The sequence below is a fragment of the Rissa tridactyla genome, chromosome 6, assembly GCF_028500815.1.
Source record: "Rissa tridactyla isolate bRisTri1 chromosome 6, bRisTri1.patW.cur.20221130, whole genome shotgun sequence".
In the NCBI taxonomy this organism is placed as follows: domain Eukaryota; kingdom Metazoa; phylum Chordata; class Aves; order Charadriiformes; family Laridae; genus Rissa; species Rissa tridactyla.
In genome coordinates, this window is record NC_071471.1 from 40736417 (window position 1) to 40761353 (window position 24937).

General features: G+C 41.4%; 2 protein-coding genes across 4 annotated transcripts in view; one reads left to right on the forward strand and one right to left on the reverse strand.

The window, feature by feature from the left end:
• The window catches only part of FAM13C (family with sequence similarity 13 member C), a 130950-nt gene extending 114390 nt beyond the window's left edge, over positions 1–16560 (forward strand). For 2 of the 3 annotated variants that reach the window (XM_054207316.1, XM_054207319.1), the window contains 6 exons: positions 1741–1952; positions 7590–7673; positions 10935–11030; positions 12233–12429; positions 13958–14059; positions 14840–16560. In XM_054207316.1, the coding sequence (XP_054063291.1) occupies positions 1741–1952; positions 7590–7673; positions 10935–11030; positions 12233–12429; positions 13958–14059; positions 14840–14963 (815 nt within the window). In that variant the 3' untranslated portion in view covers positions 14964–16560. Of the gene's footprint in view, positions 1–1740; positions 1953–7589; positions 7674–10934; positions 11031–12229; positions 12430–13957; positions 14060–14839 lie in introns of all 3 variants that reach the window. The other variant, XM_054207318.1, reaches the window with a different exon arrangement.
• A 386-nt stretch (positions 16561–16946) lies between these two features.
• Positions 16947–24937, reverse strand: part of PHYHIPL (phytanoyl-CoA 2-hydroxylase interacting protein like) — a 35522-nt gene continuing 27531 nt past the window's right edge. The window contains exons 3-5 of the mRNA XM_054207320.1: positions 22508–22682; positions 21408–21525; positions 16947–17862 (exon numbers count right to left, since the gene is read on the reverse strand). Coding sequence (XP_054063295.1) covers positions 17328–17862; positions 21408–21525; positions 22508–22682 — 828 coding nt within the window. The 3' untranslated portion in view covers positions 16947–17327. The remainder of the gene's footprint in view (positions 17863–21407; positions 21526–22507; positions 22683–24937) is intronic.

Below are 24937 nucleotides of genomic sequence, written 5' to 3' on the forward strand. Positions count from 1 at the left end.
TCTGTTTTGGATATAGTTAAGAATGGAGATATAGAGGGTGTGATTGTGGCAAATAAAGAATTAAAAACTCATCTTTCAGTAAATTTCTTCTGGAAAGCTCTCCCTTAAATACTATGGTGTATAATTACAAGAATTTTTCCCCCTTGAATGTTTTATTACAAATCCAGGAAGGGCAAATGAGAGGAAATTGCCAAACTACATAGTTAACTTTCTGAAAATTATCTCTCTGACTCAACTCAATTGCTTCAGCTAGCCAGGAGGTCTACAGATCAGCCTCGCCTGCACACCCAAAATGCCTTGATTCTGTGAACACCCTTGATTTTATTATCCTGAATGATAATACTGCTTTTAAGTGAAGCAAGATTCATGAGGTTCATGAGACAGGTGCAACTGAAACAGAAAAACATTCAAGTGCTTCTAGGTCCTTCACATTTGGAAGGCTTGCCCATCCTTCATATCTCTATGAGTTTAATAAAAATTACTATTTTCTCCTACAAACCTGGCCTGTATCCTCAGACTGTCACAGCTAAAAAAAGATGTTACTGTTTCTGCACAGATTTCAATAAATTTAACACATTTGGAGCTATCAGTCTCCCACCTTGCCCAAGGTCCTTCACCAGCCAGGCATACGCTACGAATGCCTGGTTTCACAGGAGCTAACTCAGACCTCAATTCAATTTCCTTGTCACTCTCTGCGGGTCCCTAGAGCTCCAGGGTCTTTGGCTTGGTGTCAAGCTAATACACTTGCATACTTTGGCGCAGCCAGGCAGCTTGCTGACTGAGCAGCTAGGACACACTGTAACCTTGTATGTCTTCTGCTGGGCTACTCAGGTGCTCTTCTGCCAAGGGAAGTCATTTCAGCAAAGTGGCTGATTCTCCATGTAAGGACCAGCTCAGCAGCCTGGCTCGGATCGTGATGCAGCCTCTGGAAGGGAGGGTTATGGTTTAAATTGCACTAGAGGAGAGTGGGGTTGGTTATGCAGACCTGGAGTAGGTGTCTCCAGCAGCCTGGTGGCTGGCATGGTGGGCTCCGTATCACAGCGTAGCCTCCCCAGCCCTCCTCAGGGAATGGCCTTCACTCTCCTCACTTGTGCAGCAGCACAGGAGGGCAGGCAAGCACAGCGGGGGTGAGTGGGGCAGGTGGCTGCGGAGACACTGCTGCTTGTCCAGAAGGCCGTCTGTGAAGGACTGCATCCTTAGACAACAATCCCCACAGAAGCTTGGACATGTTCTTACTTATCCAGACACCGGATCAACTGAGAGTACATGGGTTTACTGAGCAGAAGGGGGAGAGAGCGAGCTCTGCTTCCAATATCTTTCCTGCACCAGGACTCCCCACAAATAGTTTCAAGCACTGTTTGTCCTTTAAAGCCCTTTTCCTAACCTCACTCCCACAGAAGTTCTGCACTGATTCCTTCCCAGACCCCACTCTTTAACCCAGTGCCTCTTCAGTCCTCACCTTTTATGTCAAAGATGGGCTTGGAGGAAAAATAGAAGTACCTATGTGCTGTAAGTTTCATTGGCCTGGTCACATCTCATCCCTTGACCACTGGATTTCCCTTTAACCAGGTAAAAGCTGTTACATGTTGAAATGAAGCGGAGTTACTTACCTACACAACTGGTATGATAATAATTGTATGCAAGAAGTAGGGATGTTTGGGTTTTTTTCTTGTAGTGTCAGAGGAACCTTCTTTGCAAATATTTCTAATCTATTTACTTGCCAAGTAATTTGCCTTTCAGAGCTGAAACTCAGAATATCGGAAGAGCAAAACTGTACTTCTAGAGCACCCCAAAGAAACGATCATTGCGAAAACACTGGGACCTCTAAAGAGGCTGCGCCACAGGAGGCCACAAGCACAGAACCAGCTCCCTCAGTAGAAGAAACCATGGATAGTGTATTGAGACGATTAAAGGAGAAAAGACAACACTTTAACCTTCCTGAGACTATTAAGGTATTTAACAAATATGGCTGTTTCTTTCAGAACTTTATCATCCGAGGCAGATACTACTGAGCGTGTAGCTGTCTGAGGGCCTGCTGGTGGCTGTGCACCCTCTGTCTTCTGGCACTGCAGCGCATTTTCTCTCTAACAAGATGGGAGCTGTAGTGCAGATTTCCCAAATTACTTTTCTGGGAAGAATTGCACAGAAAAAGAGGTGCAGGTTTTTTTCAAATAACGCTAAGCGCTTTTTTCTCAGAGATGCATGTACAAAGCTGTTTGCCAGGCACCGCTGAAACCTGCCTACTTGCGGCTGTGTGCGCGGGAAGTGCATATCCCAGTGTATTGGAGATGGTGACAGCAAAAGGAATCCCATCTTGAGTCCACAGAAACCATTTGACTAAAAACGTTCCTGAAGTTATTTTGACACTAAAGGTCCCCTCTCACCTGAGAAATGCTGAAAGCCTCTGCCGAGTGCTAAGATGACATGGATAGCACAACCGTCCAGACTGCTTTGCCCTTCTGATCTTGTACGCTTACTTGTGGTGATATTCCCTCTGCTCTTCCACATTCTCAATTACGCTTCTACATGTAGGAGCAATATTCCATGAAATGTGCTTGCATGGCTGGGCAATTTATTTTTATTTTTAAACTAGTACATGTTTTAAAATTCTGCTGTACCTTCACACTACTGGCGCATTATAGGGTCTGTCTGAAGCTGGTGCTCTGCAAAACATATTGTCCATAAAAATACGTTTTGGGGGCTGTTTTTTCTGTTAAATGATGTTGCTATTCCTGATGCTATACAGCCAAGCAAGACCTCGAAGGTACCCAAAATCTAAATATTGACAGTAATGTTTAGACTCTGTCTGATGAATGAAAAAGGGTGGGGGAGGAGGGGGACAAGGAGGAGTGAAGAAGAACTAAATGCTAAACTATGTGAGAACTAAGAAATGATTCTGGGCAGATTTCAGTAACAGAAAGTACCCAGCAGAGATAATTTTTGATTTTTTGTTTTGTTTTGCTTCTATTCTCATTTCTTAAACACCTCGTTACTGTATAAAAACTAGAACTGTGCATAACAATGCCGTGCTTCTGAGATCTTGAGCTCTGCATACATGACTGACTTTTTAATTGTTTCTTTTTATAAACTACTTTTTTTAAAACTTGAAATGGAAAAAGTGTTTCATAACCAGAACTCCTTTATAAGAAAACAAAAGATGACAACAAAACCACACTGTTCTCTATATAGTCCTAAAATCCCAATAGTGCAGACTGTATGATAATATTTTCAGTTGTTAAATATTTTTTTATTGTGCAAGGAGTGAGATGAGATGACACCAAAAGAGATGTCAATGAGGAAATCCTGTCCAGAAAACCCCTCTTATAGCGGAAGTTTTGTGAGGGTCTCTGTCCTACTCATTTTCTCATTAATAGGACTTCTCCTGATTTTTCCAAGAGAGAACCTCCTAAATCTGTGCAATGGCAGTGCTGGCTTGAAATATTCTCATGGAGGATTCTGTAATGTAAATTAAATGTTTGCACAAGTCAGTAATTTCAAATATTTTTTAAAAGATCTTAGATTCTTCTTGTAGAGAAAACTTGTGTTGAGAGAACCATCCACTTGTTAGCAGAGGTGTATGATAATAGTTATACGAAACTGCTATGGAACAGAGGCTAGAAAAGGAATAATATGAAGTCAAATCGATCTATTTCAAAAGGATATATTTTACCAATTCCTTAAGTATAACATTAAAAATGATTGGTTTTTGATTAAGAGTCACCATAATCAAAATGCTGGGGAAGAACGAGCACTGATGATGTGAAGTGAACCAAGGATGGCTGCTGGTTACAGCAAAGATCAAAGGCTTCATTTCAGCTACACGCAACTTTGGTGTTACCATAGATATTTTTTACGTGCAACTTTTTATTTTGTATATAACATTTAGATCCCGTACCAGAATCTGAGCTAGAATAATAGTAAACTAAATAGCAGCTAAATGTTTCTTTTTTCAAGATTTAGTTATTTTGGGCAGGGATATTGTTTCCATAAAAGCCTGCCTCGGTCTCCCCTGAAGTTCAACTGCGGAAAGCCTCTAAGGCCCTGCTGAAATACAAATGAGAGAATGAGTACAGAGAAAAATCCTGAGGCACCCAGGATGTCTGAAGGGGACAAACCATAAAATCTGAGTATGAAATAGAGGAATGTGGGTTTTCAGAACCAAACATCTCTCCCACATAAAAAGCCTGTGAGTAAAGTTACTGAATTGAGAAGACTTAGAGAAAATTGGGATTATCCCATGAATGATTCAGTAACCCAAAAAGGGATGGCCACCTGTTACTATTTTCTAGGTACAAGGCTTCAGAAAAAAAAAGATTAAGACCATGAATGTAGGAGTTCAGGAGCCATAAGGCAAATAGAGAAAATTTGAATAATATTACTCCAAATCCCTAAATCCCAAATCCAAATCCCAACTCCTGACTTTTAAGCCAAGCCGAATGTTTAATGGCTGGGGATGTCGTTGCTGCCCTAATCGCAGCGAGGAGGAGCAGCAGCCCTGCGGTCCTCAGCTGTGGCTCACCCGTGGGCTGCAGTCAGACTTGGCCTGTCCCTCAGCTGAAGTAAACTGGCATCGTTCCAGGGATGTCTTGTGTCACTTGTTGCCTTCCTTTCAAATTTTTCTTACTGTTTTTGTGTGAAATGCTGCTTTGTAGTGAGCCACCACACAGCCCCACGTGGCAGGCGCAGTAGGGCCTGGGAACCCCCACTCGTTGCCCGCATGGAGACAAAGCGCTGCCACCAAAAGTGAAAGGCCTCAGCCGTGCCCGGTCCCCGCTGTCACACTGTCCGGCCTCAGGGTTTGCATTATCTGTCTGGAAAAACAACAGGGAGCTTAAAAGGCATAAGCATTCAGGGAACTGACTAGTGGGGAAGACAGCTGTATACGGTATTCGGTGTGCCTTTGTCCCAAGTTACGAAAACCACCCTACTACTTTAGCTTGGCATGGAATCTCCTTTTTCTTTCTTTATAGGCAACAATCAGCTTTTGCCTTATGTTTAGTTTGAAGATTTGCAGTCTGTCCCCCCAAGGCTTTTCTCAGACTGGTGACCTTTATGCATCTGTCCTCTCATTATTGACCCGCTTCAGTTCATCTTTTCCTTGGCTATGAAGCACTGTTTTTATGTACTTAGCATTGAATTTCCTGTTGCTGTACGCAGCCTACAGTCCTAAGATGTCTCAGACAATTCTGTAGTTTGTGATTCCACCTGCCCTCTCTGATTTCAAAATTATCAGCCATTTTGAACATAGCTGAATACAAACCCCTATTGAGATTGCTAATAAAATGAGCTAATGAAATAGGCCCAAATGCTAAACCCTCTTGAGATTTTTTCTCATGTGTAAAATCAATATTAATGATCACTCCCTGTTTCCTCCTAACTATTCCGTTGCTCCAGGCTTAAGAGTTTTCGAAAGAAATTAACCTTGTATTAATTGCAGAACTTGCAATAAGTAAACCAATTAGCTACTTTATAATACTCCTACATTCTAGTTAGTAGCTCTTCTCTTAACGTGAATGACAGATAATTTTGGAGTGATTAACTTATGCAGACCTTTAAGGCAAAATGTGATTAGTGGTTCTGCACTGGTTTTGCATTTGGGCAGCAAACAAAACAGGTTTTGCGCCTGCTGAAGTTAATAGCAAGGCACCCCTTTGATATTAGAAGTGCATTGCTTCTTCAGGGCTTGATATATTTTTAAAAAGTAGAGGCTAATTACTGAAAATACTTCTCTCAGTTGTCAATAAAAAAACCTAGTCGTCGACTTTCTGCAGAAAGGCATATTCCCTTCCCTGTTCCCAACTCCAGTGTTCTTCACATTACTTGGTTGTGGTGGCTGAGCCTCCCAACCTCCGGACACTGTCCCTAATTCATACACATCTGTCGTCATCTGGCAGAGACTGTTCTGACCCAGATGAAAGTATGCAAGTGTCAGGATCAGATCTTCTTGGGAAGAGGGGGAAAGAGAGAGGAGGAGAGAAACATGAGAAACACCCATGTTCCCTGCAGCAGACACCTATACATATCCTGGTATATCACCGACACCGACAAATCGCATTGTTGAAAATCAACATTTGTCTTTCATCTTTGTGATTTCATCTTTCAGATTGTGATTTTTGAACAGAAATGAACTGCTAGTGTTAGGTGTTCAGCCCAGCAGAGCAAGAACTGTGACTGAGGGGGAAAGCCCACCTCCGTCCCCATTGTTAGTAAAAGGCTGCTCTTTCTGCAGCTTCCCCATCGCGGTCCTACAGACACACACTGTCCAGCCATCATTTCCTGGTGGCTGATCAGATTATTCTTCCATTTCATTTTAGAGATAGCACCTTTTTCTAGTATGCTCAGCATTTATGGGGTGTTAACCATGGTATCACAATGATTGGATATTTAGGGATTTGATTGTGAAACTGTCGTTCCACTCCATAGATGTGTTGTGTTTGCATAGCTGAAGCTTTCTGTTCTTCATCCCTTACCAGCCAAGGCAAATCTGTTTTTCTTGATGAATAATTAAAAAGTTGAGGAATGACCTCTCTGCATTTTTGCAAGTTTCTGAGTATTTTGTCTAGAATGGTTGTTGTTCTCATTTGTAACAACTAAATAATATTTAATATATAATGCTATCTATGATTTATGAACTGATCTGGCAGATAGAAGTTAATAACATACAGATCTCATTAATGGATTAAATAGTGGATAAGAAAAATATTTATTTAGTTTTTCAGTTACAACAACTATTCATAAATGTTACCTAAGCATTGGAAAATGTTGTAGGGAGGTGCTGCACTGATATCTGTGGGACCTCAATGCCAACACCTTCTACTCAGATGCTGCAGTCGCCTTTTGTGAGCCCGTCTTTCCTAAACCCAACGCATGAGATACACCCCACGTCCATGCGATTGGGCTGTGATAGTCAAGCAAACACCTCTGCTTGTTTAGACTTTCCGGTATTCCCAGAAAAATTTTTCAGATGCAGGCTCTGACTGAGAAATGCACAAAGATTCTTGTCTTACTGACTAACCTTGTACCCTTGGAAACCTTCCAGATAAGGATGCAGTGTTCTGTCAATGGTCTAGAACTGCTTCCTGACTTTAAGCTTGTTAAATTGCTTTTGTAGAATAGTTATTTTGAAAGAAATCAAGTATTAGATCTTTATATAATGACGTTAAGAAAAATAAGATTCCAGCCTTTCAGTACATTTTCATTCATGCATCTTTCTCCAGGAGAGCAAGCGCAAGTTCAGGCCACAAAGGCTCCACTTTGGCCAGGCAAAGCAAGTACGGTGTATTTGCCACTGGTAAAGGCCTAACTGACACCTGCTCTATTGATCAGTAGAAGTATCTCCTAGCTCTCGTTGGTTTGCCCCAGGCCTTGAGAGGGTGACATGTACTTTGATTCATTTAAAACTTCAGTCATGTACATTTGGACTCTGTTCTTGCTAAGCCGATGCCAAGTCCCCGTTGACCTCAGTGTGGACAGAAACAGAATTCATTATTAATGTTTATCTGGGGAGAATAAATTATTAAACAGATACCTACCTGTTCCTTTGTCATGAAATCCTGACTCATAATCTTATAAATAACTTTTTTAAATAGGATATGACAAAAAAGCAAATGGCTTTGGAAAAAATCAATCTTCAGAAATGTCTACTATATGTTGAGAGTATTCATGGACGACCTGTAAGTATACCATGGAAAGATAGGTAAATTAAAAATTATCTAACTTCTCTAACAAATACTTTTTGACTCCTATATTAAATATATTTGGATGAATTTTACATGATTAACATAGTTTTAGTTATTTTAAACTAATCTTCAGGTATAACTGTTATTGCCTGATATTAATGAATTTGGTTTATATTTTTAAAATAAAAAACAAAGGCAAGTTTTAGTGGCCGTGCATCTCTCTCCATGATTGGAGTTTGCAGGTTTTGATGACAAAGTTGGAGGATTATATATATAAGAACAGCAGACTCGGCTCATGCACATTGTAGCTGTGCTACGACGTATGAGAGGTCAGAATGCTGAGCAGCCGAGAAAGGGTTACGGGGCACCACCTGAGACATGAAATACAGAAATGACATGACCTGTCATCTGTGTCTTCCTTTATTTCACAGCAGCACTTAAAACTATTAATTAAAATCCTTTCAAGGGCTTTCATTGCTGAATGTAGGTACAAAACAAAAAATTGCCACTGTTGCCGAGATGATGATTTGGAAATTTTTCTATACGCAACTGAGGGAATTCCCATTTGATGTCTGTGTCTGCATTCCTATGACTGTCTCTGTTTCTGGCTAGTAGTTGTTGTGGTAGAGGAAAAGGGAAGCGGCACCAGCATGTGTCCAAAAATATTCCAAGTCTTAAAATTATTATGATCTGAATCTGATCTCTCTGCATCTTGGATGAAATAGTTTGTTTGTCCAGCTTCTTTGGGCTTGGAATGAGAGCTGAGGGACGGAGAGAATATATAGGAAGGGCACGAAGAAATAATTACATTTCCTAAGAAGGAGAACAAACAAGAAATTGAGTTGTTAATGGTATATAGAGGCAAAAGAGACTTGAAGATTCAAAGATAGAAAAGAGACTAATAGAGCATGCTTTGTACCATGGGGCTCAGAGAGGGTGTTTCTTCTCCAGGTCGAAGCAGCTCTGTAGCCAGCTAAGAAAGAGGATGCTAACTGCACGAGGAGAGAGGTGACCAGGGAGACTAAGCAGCCATGAGGGAATCGTAGGTCTGTCGAACAGCTCTGACTTCAGGTCACAGAAAGCCCAGGGACAGTCAAGAATTTAAAGCAGGGAGATGGAAGTTAGGCAAGATTTTTACATTTTTTGTTGTGGTTGAAAATAATCAAGCAATCTGGAGATGCTCCACGCAGTTCCAGCTGCATACCTACATAACCATGTATCTTAGAGAAGTAAAGTTTAATCTTTGTATCAACGTATTTTCCTGAGGAAAAGGGGTGAGGAGTCTGCATGTACCCTGGGCACCAAGAACAGCTGGAGAGTGAGGCCACCAAGGCTCAAGCTCAGTGACAAGCACAGACTCCATGCCCAGTTCAGAGCTGGAGGGGCCCAGGAAAGAGAGAGCTGCTGGGGAAGCTCACACAGTTGATAAAACTTAGGGGGTGATGATTTGGAGAAGGCAAATCGGTGACTGCCCAGTCTGAGGCACCCCGGTGACATTAGCTAACAAAGCAGGGTGCGTCTCTGCTGGCAAAGAATTGTCTCAGTGCAGAAAATGGATTTTCACAATACTTGAATGCTGGTTGCTGAAGGCTCAAGACCACCAACTTTAGACGTTTGAGTTAGCAACCCATGACATGCCTTGTCATTTAACAAATATCACACCATAGCATTATCAAAAGGTTAATTTGAATGGAGTGCACTGGGATTCCAAGAAAATAATCATTTTGCCTGTTATGCAAAAACTTTGGTGGTTTGTCGTGATTTTTTGTTTATAGTTTCTTTTTTCCTTTTAAGCAAATAGCAAAATGCAGTCCTAGACAATCTCGCAGTTATTCCAGAAACCTTCTTTGGGAGTACAAATGAATCCATCAGAAAAAATTGTCAAGTTGTTGCATATTCAGAGTATTATGAATACAGCAGCCTCGACCACAATGGAGAGCACTGGTGACGATGCTTACCCTGCTGATGTTCAGAATGGCTGAGCACCATCTTTATCCAGACTCACCTGAGCAAAGTCAGGCAGAGAGGGCCCTGACTAGGTTTAAAACAGAAAATTATCTGTTCTGGCTTGTTTGGCATTTCCTGGGGCTCTTATGTGTTGCAATCAAATGGAACAAGACGACTGGGGAAGAGAAGCGGACTAGGTGGGATAGGCAAGCCCTGACACTGTAGTGAAGCATGCCTCTAGAAATAATCTCTGACTTCTCACTCAGGCAGACATATGCAGAGCCATCAACCTGCATTTGTCTGTCACCCTTCCTCCTGAGGACCAGCTATCGGTCTGTTTCTGAGCAGCTCTGGACTGTTGTCCACGTTGCCAGCCAGCCTGTGGCCCTTCAAACCTGCCATGTGTGCACTCAGCTGAGCGTGTGGGGCTGGGCTTCGATGCAGTAGGGCAGTCACAGTGCCAAAAGACAGTGACATGGTACCCAGTGAGTGCTGATAGGCATGTCAGTCGAGGAGCAGAGGCTGACGGTGGACTAGTTTGCAAATGACTCTATTTTGACATTTAATCACTGAGGAACATGTTGTTTTTCTGAGGTTGCGGTTGGGTTTTTTTTTGTGGGATTTGTTCTTTTTTTCCATAGTCAGTCTACTGCAAAGCTAGTTTCCATAAGGTTTATTTTTGTATTTACAAATACTTGTGGCTGGATCAGGCTCTTAATACCTGATCTAAAATAACATTCTCCTCCAAATCAATGCTCCTAGCGCTCATAAAAGAGCAAGAGCAAACTAAATGAACAGCCAGTTAATCCCGATTGTGGCGAGGGATGCACATGGAGCCAGCTCGCTCCATGAGGCTGTAAAGCTGGATCCTCAGCACTCTCCATCCCACTGGGCACCTGCGTATATTGGCCCAGGCAGCTTCTCATGTTACTGTAGCTAGCCTGTTGCTGTTATTCTAGTTAAGTAAGTGAACTGCCAATTCAATGCATGGTAGGAGCATATCTTAACTCTTACAACTCTATTAGCATCTTCAGAAAGAGACAGAGACTAGTTTACTCTCTGCCTGGGTTCTGTGGCTCAAGGAAGTGAGGAATGCACATTGGGTATTTTTCATTAGAAAACAGATTGCAGTTTTCTTTTTTAGAAATTGTATGGATTAAACTACAGTTCCCATGCCGTATCTATGGAAGCAAATTACACATACTCTTTTAATACCTCTCTCAGCTTTACAGGAGCAAATGACAACTTTATTTATTTATTTTTTATTTTTAATTTGGAAGAGTATATTTTGTTATGATTTCTCTTTAGGTAACCAAGCAAGAAAAGAGTCTCATGAAACCTCTTTACGACAGATATAGAATAATCAAGAAACTTCTCGCAGCTCCATCTTTGATCACAACAATTGTAAGTTGGAAAGAATTCATACCCATTGTCAAGAAAACCTACTAAGTGCTGAGTTTGATTTGTACCTGTTTGGCAGCAGTAGAGCTACTGATGTTTGAAGAATCCGCTCATTGGTTAATGCAGGGTGTTGATATTTCAAATAGAGCAAACGCTCTGTAAAATTCAAGTTGCAAGCACGTAAGTTTCTGAGGCAATCACTTCAAATGACTGGGCAAGAGATCAAAGGCTGGCATTAGCTTTCTGTTATGGCTTACAAATGCAACACAAAATGAAACCTATCTCTTTCCACGAAGCACTATACTGTCACTATATCTTCTATATTTTGTTGACAAAGCTTTTATCAATAATGTAGCACATAAGTATAATTTGTAGTACTTTAATTAATAATGTGTCAATGTAAAGTAACAGTAGTGGTCCCTCTGTGAGCAGAGGTAGTGCAAGGTGGTTATCTGGAAGTTAATTAGCATGTCTCCAGCAAAAATACTAACCTAATAGTAATTCCGGCTGGGTTAAATTTATGAACTATTGTCGTATTAGATGACAGCGGAGCTTTAGATGTCTTTGAAAAATCGCAGCGTAAATCTTTGTACATATGCACATGGATATTTTATTTAAAAATTTAGCTGAAGTTCCCTTGTGTTACTACTTAGGAGCTTTGCTCCGTGGAGTTTTTATGTTTAAGCCTTAGTTTCAAAAGCTCAACTTTTCTTCTGAGGATGATGGAATGTGAGGAAGACAGTGACATCACTCTGTTTTGGTAGTTAACATTTGTAGGTATATAACTGTGGAATCTCTGCCTCCAACTCCTGTTACAGTCAGAATTTCTGGGCATAATGCAAACAGTAGATGGTATATAAGAGGAGGACAAGCTCCAGCAAGACTGCAGTGCTGCTTACATAAATACAGTATGTTCTTTAAATCTTTGCTACTTATAAAGGCTTTTGAGTAAACAGAACTAAATTGCCAGCTGGAGATAACCCAGAAGCAGAGCCAACTTGTGTCCTGTCTAGTCATGGTGGACAATACACAGTAACTCAGTGGGCCCCACGACAGCTCTCGTGAACGATCCCAGGTAGAGCTGGGTAGAGCTTTCGATGTGTGTCATCTATCTCAGTGAATAAATCCAGGAAGTTAGATCCTACTAATTGTTAGTATTGTAATGTAAACAGCTAATTTAATAATGCTTTGCATTTTACAAGCAGGAGGAGGAAGATTCAGATGAAGACCATTCTCAAAGCAGCCATGAGTTATCATCTGGTCCAATATCTTGCCTCCCTGTCGAGGAGCACCTGTGTTACTCTCAGGAGGAGAGTGAGCCTGCATACGTTTCACCTCTGGATGAAAAGAAAGTTTTCAGGCAAACAGCCCTGTCTATGTCCAATTTACATGAGGCAACAATGTAAGTTCTGTCTATTTTGTTGTCGGTTTTTTTTCTGAATGTTTTAAAATACTTTATGTAGACTTTGTAAATGACACGTGGGCCATACTTGTTGCATAGGAATATTCTGTACCAAAGAAGAGATTCCGCGTTTTCTTACAGGAGAAAAGAGGCAGAGGTTAGCTGTTGCTTGGGCGGCATACCTGTGATTTGAGCGATTTATTCACACAACTCTGTGCCAGGCCCATGAAGAGAAAGGTGCAGGAATGTAAACAGATAGGAGAAAAAAACTATAGAGTGGTACATACTACATCATGCCTTAGTAAAGTATATGCTGATCTACCTATAATTGCTGCAAAATTTTTAGATAGCTAATTACTTGTGTTCTTACAAAGCAGTCACAAAACAAAGCACAGTTTGGGCAGGCAGGACAGTCTGCTCCTGTGTGTGTGTACTAGGACTGACTGACTGTGTGAGGTAAAAATGCTGGAGACGTGAAGCATACAAGTAGCAACAGGTGAGCTGAGTCAAGGGTCACACAATACCTGGCCACATGGGAGGCCATTGAATGCATGTAAAATCAGTTTCTTCCTTGTGTAAGAACAGTTATCAGTGTCTGCATGCCCAGAAAACTTAATACCACCCTCCATTATACACCCAAAATAAAGCCCTCCTCCTGAGTTGTAGTGAAGAATCTCAGGTTGCATGAGATAACGAATCTCAAGATGCACATGCCCTGTTATCACTCATCTCTGAAACTTGTTGCATATGCATTCTAGGAACAGATCTGTTGTCATAGCTTATGGGATGGTATCTTCTTCGTGTGTTTTAAGTGGCAGCTCTTAGATGCATGAATGAAGTTGACTAGGCTCTACCAAAATAGAGCGTAAATAAAAATGTCTTGGTTTTCCATGTAACTCAACTATGTATGCAACAGTCTGCTCACAAATGCTGTGAAGGTATTTCTGTGCATTTTGTTATTATAGTAAAAAACAAACCAAACAAACAGCTGCAGATGTCATAACAGAAGTCTTTTTATGCTTAAAAAACCTTTTTCTCCAAATACCAGCTAAAACAAGGCCTTCAAAAAAAAATTTCTTGGTTCTGGGTACCACTAGCATTTCCACCGTATCACAGTAATATTTGGTAACAGCTGCTTTTAGGAGTAGGGCTGGATGTTGACTTTATTCAGTGACAGAGAGGCAAAGCATTTCCTGTGAGATGCTGAGCCCTGTCAACTCCATTAATTCCACACAGAATTAAGACCCTCTAGCAAGACTCAATCCTGAAAGCTTTTCCTCCCATGTTTTCCAAAGTCTCTGCCTTCACCTTATTAGAGGGGTGAGAATATACTGCTTCTTGTGGGTGATGGTACAGCCAGTTATATCCCTAGTGGGAGGGATGCAGTGGACTGTCTCGGGTCACCGAGAGCAGTGCCTGCCATGGCCCATAGCAGCTGGCTGCTTATTACCCAAAGCCACAGCTTTTACAGTACTTCCAAGCACTTGGGGGGGGGGGCGGGGTTCATGTTCTTGTCTCTCTTTTACAGGCCTGTTCTGCTTGAACATCTCAGAGAAACAAGAGCAGATAAGAAGAGGCTTCGCAAAGCTCTGAGAGAGTTTGAGGAACAATTCTATAAACAGACAGGAAGGTAAATAACCAGCTCAACAAAAAGCCCTCTCCTCCTCCCCTTTGGGCTCCTGTGCAGATGAGTGTGTTTCTGCTGGGGGGGTACTCTTGGGTGAGCAGGCCAAAGGAGCTGCAGCTTCTGGGACTGGGGACAGGGACTGGGAGATACCATGGAGGGGTCTGGGCTCTGTGGAGATGTCCATCTCCATGCTTAATTCCCCCAGGATGTGAGCATCCGTGAGGACGATCCGGATCTGGGGATCTTTCAGGATGTGCCTGCAATGGGTATAAACCCTGTTTCCAGAGCTGAAGGGAGGCTGCTAAAGAGTGCAGGGGTTACACTTGGCAGCTGGGCCATTTTTAAAAGGCCAGATGTAGAAACAGAAGCCAGAGCTCCTTTCACCCATAGATAAATGCTGGCTATTTTTCACTCTATTTATCCCCTCCCTTCATTTAGCAAACTTGCTTGGTGAAAACCACGGAGGATATGGGCATGCAGTACTCTGCTAGCAGTTTTCAAAGCCCTGTGTAGTAACTTCTCTGCATATTTTAGAATGAAGTAGTTATGCTTGCATAGCTGACAAGAATGAAAATTACCTGGTATATAAAAAGTCAGTATTTTAAAACCTGTTATTTCAGGCTATTAGAGCTTTTCGTCCTGTCAAATTGTCTTTAGTTACCTACAGTTAGGAAGAAAAATAATAATCCAACCCAATCCTCATTAGTTGTTACAGAATTAATTTTAAAGACTATGTCTCCTCTTAATCATAAAAGTGATAGCACTTTTATTTGCTTTTCGTAGGAGTCCTCAAAAAGAAGATCGGGTGCCAATGGCCGAGGAATACTCTGAATACAAGCACACGAAAGCCAAAATCAGGCTCTTGGAGGTTCTCATCAGTAAGCATGATATTTCCAAAACAATCTGAAGGGAATGGATTGCCATGGTATTGTTCTCTAGCAAAAAAAAACAAATAATGAAAAAGAGGCAGTAATTTTACAGGTCTTGGTCTGCTGCACAATTATTTGACACACTGAGATTTTTGATGCACTTTACCAATTGTACTAGCTGGGATGAGCGAGGACAGCAATATGCAAGAATATTAAGCACGGGTGAGTGGACTATAGTATATATTTTTTCCTGTTGAAAAAGCCTTGAAGTGCACTGTGAGAATGTTAGACATTAAGGGGATGCTGAAGTATTGTACATCTTCAGTTTGACCGGCTCTTAGTTTTAAGAAGCGTGAGGAAATGCTCTCCAGGTTTTTAGTACGTGACGATGTACCACACATTTCTTTCCAGAATTAACATGCACTATAATTAACTATTAATGTTGTTTCTCAACATGCCGATTCACTAGATTAAAAGAAACATGAGCATAAAATAAATGAAGGAAAAACTCATGAAGGCGCTGTATCTTTCAAGACAGAGTTGCCGTCCAATTCCGGTAGCTTCAAAGGTGCACACAAAGAACCAGTGCCAGGATTTGGTCTAAAATTCTGGGAGTAGAGCAAAGTGGTATTGCCTATGCAAAAAAAAAAAAAAAAAAAAAAAAAAAAAAAAGGCTGCAACATGACTGCCAAATAGAACTGTTGGGTTTTTTTAGAAACGAAAGTGTTTGGCAAAACAAAATGGATACAATATACTGGGAAGAGATAAAACAAATGTAGTGGCTGCTGTCTTTTCCACCCTGGTTCACAGGACCTGGCTCATGGTATTTAAAATTCAGTAAATAGATCGACTACATGCTAATTTTTATTTCTGTATTAAACCTTGCACTTTATTTTGCCTGACGCTATAACTTTTGCTTTTCTAACTACCAAAGCTCGTTTAGACGCATGCACTTTGTAAAATGTCAAAGTATTTCTTGTGTTATAAATTGCCACATATATATATATATATATTAAAACAAGACTAGATTATTGCATTATGCTGAGTTATTTTGGATAGATAAAGTACATGGTATATAATCGAGTGTCACAGTTATCTGGGTGAGGAATGTTAGACTTCTTGTTTACGGAAAATAAGATTATAAAAAAAGATATTTTTCCATTGGAATTATGCATCTTTCTTAACTTTCAGAGCACCACACTTTGTAATATTAAGGAGATTTTTTTCACTATTTGTGATAGACCATTTGTGTGAAAAGAGGACTATTAACAGGAGGATTATCACTGGTTTTTGTACTAGAAATGAAAAGCAGGGATTCTGGGAAATACCTAGCCCAGACGTAAAGGAAGGAAGAAAAATAAAAGAAAAGGGACTTGAATCAGTTGAATCACATTTAGTGTTTTGCTTTAACTGTCATTTTGTATTGACCACGTAGTATAAGCAACCTGTTTTCTATCTTGGTAAGAAGATTTTCATTTTATGAAGCCTATTCTGTACCAACCGTGTTTGTATTTCTATCGTATGTAATGGCTCGGCATGATTTTGAAGACGTATGCGTTTTCAAGTAGCTTGGAGGAAAAAGTATGAACACTAAAAAAGGAATTTTTTATTTCTCAGAGGTTTGCTGTTTCAGTGTACTGACTTAGTAATTTATAACTTAACTTTTATGAATCAGAAATGGTCTCCTTCGTAAATCTGTTTTAATTAAAGTCATCTAGAGCAACAGGAACAGATACAGAGCTATTTGAAGTTTACAAACTACATCTTTGATAAGGGAAAATGATTTCATGACATATGTATACAATTGATATTAAAATGTAATCTATATATTCTATATGATTGTATAATATTTTATACAACAGTACAAATAAAATATTTTTCTATTATATTTATTATGTCGAGACACAGTTTCTGTTTTCAGTTAGCTAATATAAATAACATAAATAACACTGTCAAACAACACGTTGGAAGTGCTGACATTTCTAGGCTTTGAAATTTAAATCATGCTGCAATTACAACCTTTCATGCTGTTTGGAGTTATCCCAGTATTTGTTCAGTAGTTAAAATGAATGCATATTTAAACACCATTTAAAAGCCGTTATTTTTATTTTGCTAAAGCAGTTTATATAGGATTTTGTTATGTTTGGCAAGAAACAGAAAACAATTTTTGCAGCATCTAGGTATAAATGGTTGCCAGAAAGTAATCCAGGACTTCTAATCATTTGAAGCATCGGGGGAACAGAAGGGAAAGAGGGAGAGAAGAATACTAAAAACGCTATTGGAGATTTTGAAGACTCGTGTTTGCTTTTGGTGACAGCGGCATGTGCATGCTTCTGACAAAAACGTCTGACTATGGAAATGGGCAACAGAGGTTTGAAGGCTCCTAAGTAACGAGGGAAGTTTTAACGTCCAACACTGATATTGCAGGTCTTGCAGCTGGGATCTTTCTTTGCGTTTGCAGTAGACAAGCTCATTAGTTGGTGACCGGTAATTTCCGCAACTGTGCCGAGGGAGAGATCCACAGGATCAGTGTAAATTACCTCCAAAATAACATCCTGGGCATGATGGTAAACCATGACACCATCTTCTTCATCGCAGGTCAGAAATTTATTATCTTTTATATTTAGTTGAGGAAGGCGCTGCTTACAGAATTCGTCTCCTGGTGATCCAACAGGGGCGATAACGAGAATGACGTAGTGGTAGGCTGTGTACATGCAGTAGAAGTCTCCAAAGTACAAGTTAGTGTTTGGGTTGAAGAGTTTTTCAGCTGCAATCTCAAACCTGTATCTTCCATAAGGTGAATCTTGTGGTGGCTTCCCAGTGTTAAACTCAGTGTTGCAGCTAAAGAAGATGCCTTCCAGCTTCCCGCTGATCGGAGAGCCATGGCTGCCACTGTTATCTTTAACAGAGGGCTGCATGGCATTCCCGTGATGCTCTCTACAAACGAATGACTGGTATTGTTTATTTTATAACACATGTTAATGGAAAAAGTGGGAAGTTAGGACATCGGGCTGTTTGGTAGCAGTACTGAAGGGACACAAAGGAAAACCGTTAAACTGAAAACTGGTTAGTGTCATGATCTTAGGACCAAGAAAATCAAGTGACACCAGGCTCAGAAAGACCCAGAATAACTCCTGCTCAAGGGAAAAACCTGCTTTTCCAGTCTGTCTTCTCTGTCAGCTGCGAGCTGTGTGGGTATCATATGCAGGCAAAGAATAGCACAAACAAAAAAGCCCCCAAACCGCCACTGTCTTTAATTAGCTGATTAATTCAGCCTTCCACTACAACTCTAACAATAAACACATTTTAGTTTAATCATACGTTGAAAATTGCAAGTCAGTCTCAATATGCGGAATATGCTGTTTGTTAATATGTATTTTTAGCATAGGCAGTATATATTTCATGTAGAAAACTGCCAGTGAAAGTTATTTCTGAACGATGTTTTTCAGAGAGCTCATAGGAAGGAATGTACTGTCTGCCATGGCTTTTTTTTTTTTTTCCCCCCAGATGATAATTTCAGGTCTAATTTGTCTACTGCTGACTTCAATCAGAGCAGAGCTGGGCACAGAGTATTAGGCAATTTGGTTAGTTTCCACTTTGGTTGGTATCCAGCTTCTGCAGTCACTAGTCCTAAGGGGAAAAAATGTACAAGACTAACTCCTTTTTTTTTTTTTTTTTTTTTTTTTTTTGCAAGCTGAGCTCCATTTGAGCTCCATTTGTTTCCACTGAAAAGAAACGTTCAATGTAACAAGTGGATTTTTAAAAACCCCAAATCCCAAATTGCACTCAGCAGCATTAGGCTGCTACATTTAGGAGAACAGTCCAAAACACCCCATCTAATCCTCCCTTAGCACCTGAGATTTTACATCGAGCAGGATGTTCCCCAGAACTTGTGCCCCACGCCTCTCTGGAAGCGCTGGTGACAGCTTGGCTCTGTCTGCACCTGCAACCGTGGGATGCCAGAAAAGGAAACATTCCCTTTTGTAAGTAAGTCCTGCAAAACACCAGATTTACTAGGCACCCTTAGAAAAATGCCTTTATGCACATTGACAGATTAAAAACGCATGAGGCTGTGGGGCCGGAGAGTCTTACATCCTCCTCTTGCTTTACCTTTACTCTTTTTTCTTTCTTTCTTCCCCCACCTTTGGGTTGTTTTTTTTTTTTGAGGAAGGGAAGCTAGCCAAGAGAGACTGTTCTCTCCCTGCTTCTAACTTGCAACAGCGCCAGGTAAAATGGTGCTGTGCGGGAGAAGGTTTTACTTGTTTAAAGCGTGAGGTAGCAGACAAAGCAAACAAATTCTGTGTATACATACAAAACAGTGCTGATCAACTGAGCAATGTCTCCAGCTGTGTTTTTTTCATTATTTCTAATCTCCTCAGCAGCATATCTTAATTTGACTCTACAATAAATTTCAAAAGTTTTCAGGGTCATTCAAACACAATAACATAGTTATTGTCTCAAGCCCTATTTCACAAGACATTGAGTGGGGTGGGGTACAATGGGTTTTTTATGGCTGAAACGACTACTAGGAAGAAAAAAATAAATCAGCTTGAATAACGACCAGCTCTGACACCTGAAAAGCCAGGATTCTCGCAGTTCCATTTCTGTGGCAAGATACTGACATCCAGTGGCCAATTAGGCTAATTATAGGTCACTCTTCCCGGGGATGTAACATGCTTTATGGCGCTCCCAGCCGAGGTAAGCAGCAGTGTCATGAACACCGCTCACACGCTCACGCTTCAAACCCTACATTTAGGGGTTGCTGCTTCAGCAGCGTGGCAGTTGCTCATTTGCCAGTGCTACTAGAGCTACTCTACAAGCTTTTCCAAGCTTATTTACTAGTTATGACACCACAGAGGCCATTTGCAGGCATGGTGTGACAAGAAATTTTTCCTAGAAGGAAGCATGTGGTTAGGGTTTTTAACATAACATTCTATGTTATGGGTACAGTGGAAGGACTAGCCCACATGACCATATTAGTACATCCCTGATCAGAAAAGGTGACTATCAGTTACAAGTATTCTAGATTCATACCGACCCGGTAAAACACAGCTATTTGTCTCTTTAACTCACTAACAGAAGGGAAAACTAACGAGTTTCTCTTTGTATCAAACCAAGAAAGCACATAACAGGAAGGAGGTGAAAAGATACACTGCAATCAGCGTCACATTTGGCAGAACAAGGCCAAACCCACAGCTATAAATGCACCTCAGTGGCAATTTTCAAAGCTCTATGAACACCAAGGCAGGTGCACTATGATTCTATGGCTGAAAACAAAACTATATGAGAACCAGAACTGCCACAGGCACTTCCCTTCTGTGGTACCTAGTCCAGGATGGCCCCAGAGATTTACGAGGTCCTCAAAGAGCTGCAACAACTGCAATTCATTCTCTATCTCCATTGAGTTTTGCAGCAATAAAATAATTCTTCCAAAACACAGAAGGGAAAGAGCAAACCCTGTGCTCTGGAACATACAAGACACTCCTGGAATCAAGCAGATAGTCATACTCGCTACAAAGTGGGAACATTTCCAAGGGTGGTGGAAACTCCTTGGAGTTGGATTCCCTCGAGTATTTTTTTAATTCACCAGTTTTAAAAAACTTCTAGTTCTAGACGGGTACTAGTGTGCCACCCACATAAAACTGGAATTCTGTGGGACAGCAGCAGCCCCGTCCCTCAACACACGTTAAAGAAGCACAGTCAGTGCTGCCGCCCTTCTGACACAGCGATGAAACAGATGTCGACACACCGCTTACCTCCCATCCGTGTTCTCCTAACAGCGCAAGGTTACCTCTGCATGCTGGTTGCTCCTCCTCAGTCAGTACATGAGCTTCGACTGCTTCTATTGAAAATTATTCTTTTCTATTGTAATAACACTTCCCGTTGCATGTGCAAAGGCACACTGGGTCTCCAACAGGAATAAGGAACCTACCTCCAGCTATCCCATTTATTCATGCCAACTGAAGCACAGTGTTGTAAAATTGTCTAAACATCATCCCCTCTCCCTCCCACACGACCTGTAAATCGCATTTGGTTTGCAGAGCCCCAGTTGCTATATTTGGGCACAGAAATGGGGCGGTTGTATGTGGAGAGCAAATACTTGAAGTGGAACTCTTATATGCAGGCAAATGCCTATGCACGCAGTTGTGCACTTCTATCAGACATCTCACTCTGAATTTCTTAGTACAATAGAAGCATTTGGCTACTAAACACTCTGTTATGAGAACAGCCACTTTAATCAGGCTGGAGACCCCGTGCATACTTCAGTTTCTGCTTCAAAACACAAACTTTTATTGCCTAATGGAAGTGCTGAGTTAAGCAAGGTGGAAGAATTAGTTGTATTTTTTTTTTTTCCCCTTCTTCTGAACTGGTAATAAAGCATATAGACATTCTGCTCTAGCTGTAGCACAGCTGCCTCCATTTACTTATTTTCATTACTCCCTTAATTTGCCAAACAATTTTGCATATGCTTACTTTCTTACCTGATATAATCGAAGTATTCTTTGTGCTGATTCCGATAAAAAACAGACAGTTTAAGCATGCGGCCTGCAATCACTTCAGCTTTTTCCAATAGCTGTGTTAGGTGAACTTTTGAATAATCTGTAAAGAAAAGACAATCTGCTAGTATGGGAAGCAGGAAAAACTACAATACTCTCCAAAAGCTACGCAGATGCACAGACTTAAAATTGGGAAGAGAGCCTCAGTTACATACCTCACATCGTGCAGCAGCTATACGGAAACTATATAGCCCAGCAGCCGTTTCCAACAGTGGCAACGGACACATGGCAGGAATGTGCATGTTTGATTCTACCCACTCCTTTCCCCAGGAATACCCTGCCAGCCTACCACACCTTTCAGCTCAGGATTTCCTATGTTTCCTTGTATTTGGGCCTGTAGAGGAGCTGAGAATTGCCTTCCCAGACTTTGTCATTTGATAAACTGTTTGCTACAACGTACCTGGTTGTGAGCCAGTAACACTTCACGTAACTAAAAAAGCTTGCTTGGGACCCAGCCTAAACTGCCTCTCAACCAAGATGGGAGTCACACACAGAGCTCACTTCAGCGCTCGGCTTTCACACAGGCAACCACATTTGCACTAGGTGACAGACATCCAAAGGAGGAGACTGATACATCAATGACAGGCTCGAGAGAGGGCGTTGGTGGTGCTCAGGCTCTGCAGCACGCAGAAAGGGAGAGCAGCAGAACGCCTTAAGCAAGCTCTCTGTTTGGGAGCTGCCACTCTCTCTTCTCTCCACAGGTGCTAGTAGCCAGCAACAGGTCCACAAGCGGCCCCGCTCCACTTTGGTTCACCGCTCTCCTTTCCTGGGACAAGCAATCGTGCCAGGCACAGCCCTTTGGGGTTGCAGAACAAAGGGGCGCTCCAGCTGCCTCCCTCCTCTCATTAACACACCAAACCTGAGCGCACACAAAGCCTGAAGGGTAGAATTCCAGTTCCCAGGTGTGACTACTGTAACCCTACTGGCCCAGCTGGCACTGGTAGATGGCTCCCCAACTCATGCAGCAGAGCTAGCGTTAGTTGCATAGGTCCTGTGGTGCACGCATGGTTCCTCAGCAATATTACCTGCTGTGCAAAACTCGATGATTTCACTCCACTCAGAAACAACATAATCGCCATCAACTTGCTTTGATGCTGTCTGCACTGCCACTGTGTATTCTGTTCTTGGGCTCAAGAACCAGTGCCCGCGGACTGTCATAGGCAAAGGAACAGCTTTGGCCACCAATTTAGTGGGTACATCCTGATGGAAACACAAAGAAAAAATAACACACAGGTCAGCAGTGCAATCAAATCACTCCACCGCCCCCTCCCTCCTTGTTTTTGTAATGTAATCCCCAGCCCCCGGCTCTTCTGTGTAACTCTCAGTTACTTCTCACAGTCTTCTGGTGCAGCAAAGTGAACAGAGGACAATGCTCTATGCTCTGCTCTAACAGCTACGGTGTAACTGGCACCTATGAGTTTACTATTGGTTACAAGTGACTATAGACTGATACTATTATATATAGCCCAAATACATAATTCGGACTAGGGCCATTTGTGCTTAAGTCTGCAAGCAGGGAAAGACATGCTACCAACCACAAGGATATCTTAATTTAAGATCTCCTTGTGCTCTCACTGCCATCGTTTTCCTTGAGTCAGTGTAACCAAACAAAATTCTATATCTGTGATCAATCAGTCCACCTATATCGCTGTTGATATCTTCCAAACCAAACTTCAACAGAAAAAAATTCAACACATTGCAGAGTAACTGTAAAATTGCAGCTTGTGATATTACAAGAACTGAAATGTGATCGACTGATAATCAAGGGTAAGATTTTGCTGTCACGATTCATTTTTTTTTTTTGCTAATTCTCATTTAAATCAAGAAACAGCTGGGAGAAAACTTTATCTGTAAAGGACTCAGTTGTGTGCTCTGAAATAAATAATATATAAAAGATAGAGAAAAAGTACAAGGAAAAAGAAAAGAAACCTCAAATGACGTTTAAAGCTGACACCCTGGAACTACATTGCCAAGGCGTCCCGCTGGACTGTATTTGCTAACGCTAAAGCAGTCAGCAGCTGCTGCAGCTACAATCATTAGTCTTCCTGTCATCTTTTCTTTGGCAATGGTAAAAACTGCCTCCCCCTGGGTCAAATCTCTCTGCCCACAACCGGTGGTGGGTTTTGCCCCCATTACTTTTGGCAGTTTTTCATGTAACAGTAAGAGCCTCATTGCCCCCATGCACCAAAGCCCTACCTTACAGCTGGGCATCAGGAAACTCTTCTAACTGTACCAGAAAAGGGCAGATTACCCACAAGCACATTAAATAGAGGGTTTTCTCTTGCACAGGTGGGAGGGAGGGCCAGATACGATGCTTTTCATAACTCTAATCTGTTGTTCTCTTTATAAGCATTATTTTTTTTTAAGGTTGCAATACTGACCTCAGGAAAAAATGTTCAAATGTGCATGTTGAAATCACTCTGGGGATTTTCGATTCTTTCCTTTCATCTCTTTCCTGCCCAGCTCTCGTTCCTGGCTGAGCCCCCAAAGAAATGCAAAGGAGGTTATGTGCCGGCCGGGATTCTGCAGTGGCAGATGGCTGCTCCACCACCAGCACTTACCAGACAACTCTAAAGGTACCTAGACGGCAATAACTTCCAAGAACAACCTGGACGCACTGAATAAGGAAGCAGGAAGGTATACGAGTCACACTACCTCTTCTCCTTTTTGGGAGGAGCTGCCTACTTTGCAGTCCCTTTTCATTGCCAAAGCAGCAGCTTTCAATTTTCAGCTTTCTGCCATTTGATCTTATCCATTCCTTTGCCAGCTCTGCTCCTAGGACACACTGTGGGAACTCGGCACACCCAGGTTCTAGTCCTAGTTTTGCTAAATATCTGAGCCTCATTTCCTATTACATGGGAATAATCATACTTCTATCTTTTTAAAAAAAGGGGGAGGCATGCAAATTGCATTGAGAAAAAGACACTCTTATTAGAATTCTAATCTTTACATGCTAATACCAATACAAATCTCCTCCTGCACAGATATCATGACAACAGTTTTAAATAATAACACTATATGCACCCTAAATATGCTGAATATATTTTATATATTTGCCAACAGAAAAGGTATCGTAAGGAATGAACCATTCATTTATGCTCTCTTAGGTACAGAAGGAAAGAATCAGCCCCCTTTCCTGAAGTACGGCGTTTATCTACCAGGTTATCCTGGTTATCTACCAGGATATCCCTAGTCACTCCCTCACAGCCATGTGGGAAAACTGAGACTTAACACTAACTCTCTACAAGTTAGAAAACAGTTTAAGCTGGTGATCTGGGCTTATCACCTGTGAGAGAGACAGGCACATGCAGACAGTGATTTACCCTATCTGCAAGCTAAGTGAGGATGATTTTTTTCCCCCTGAAATGCCTGTCTCCTTCCAGAGCCTGACTGCTGGATGACTCCTGGGAATAAGTCCCAAGGCTCTTTTTTATAACTAAGTGGTAGGACTCCCT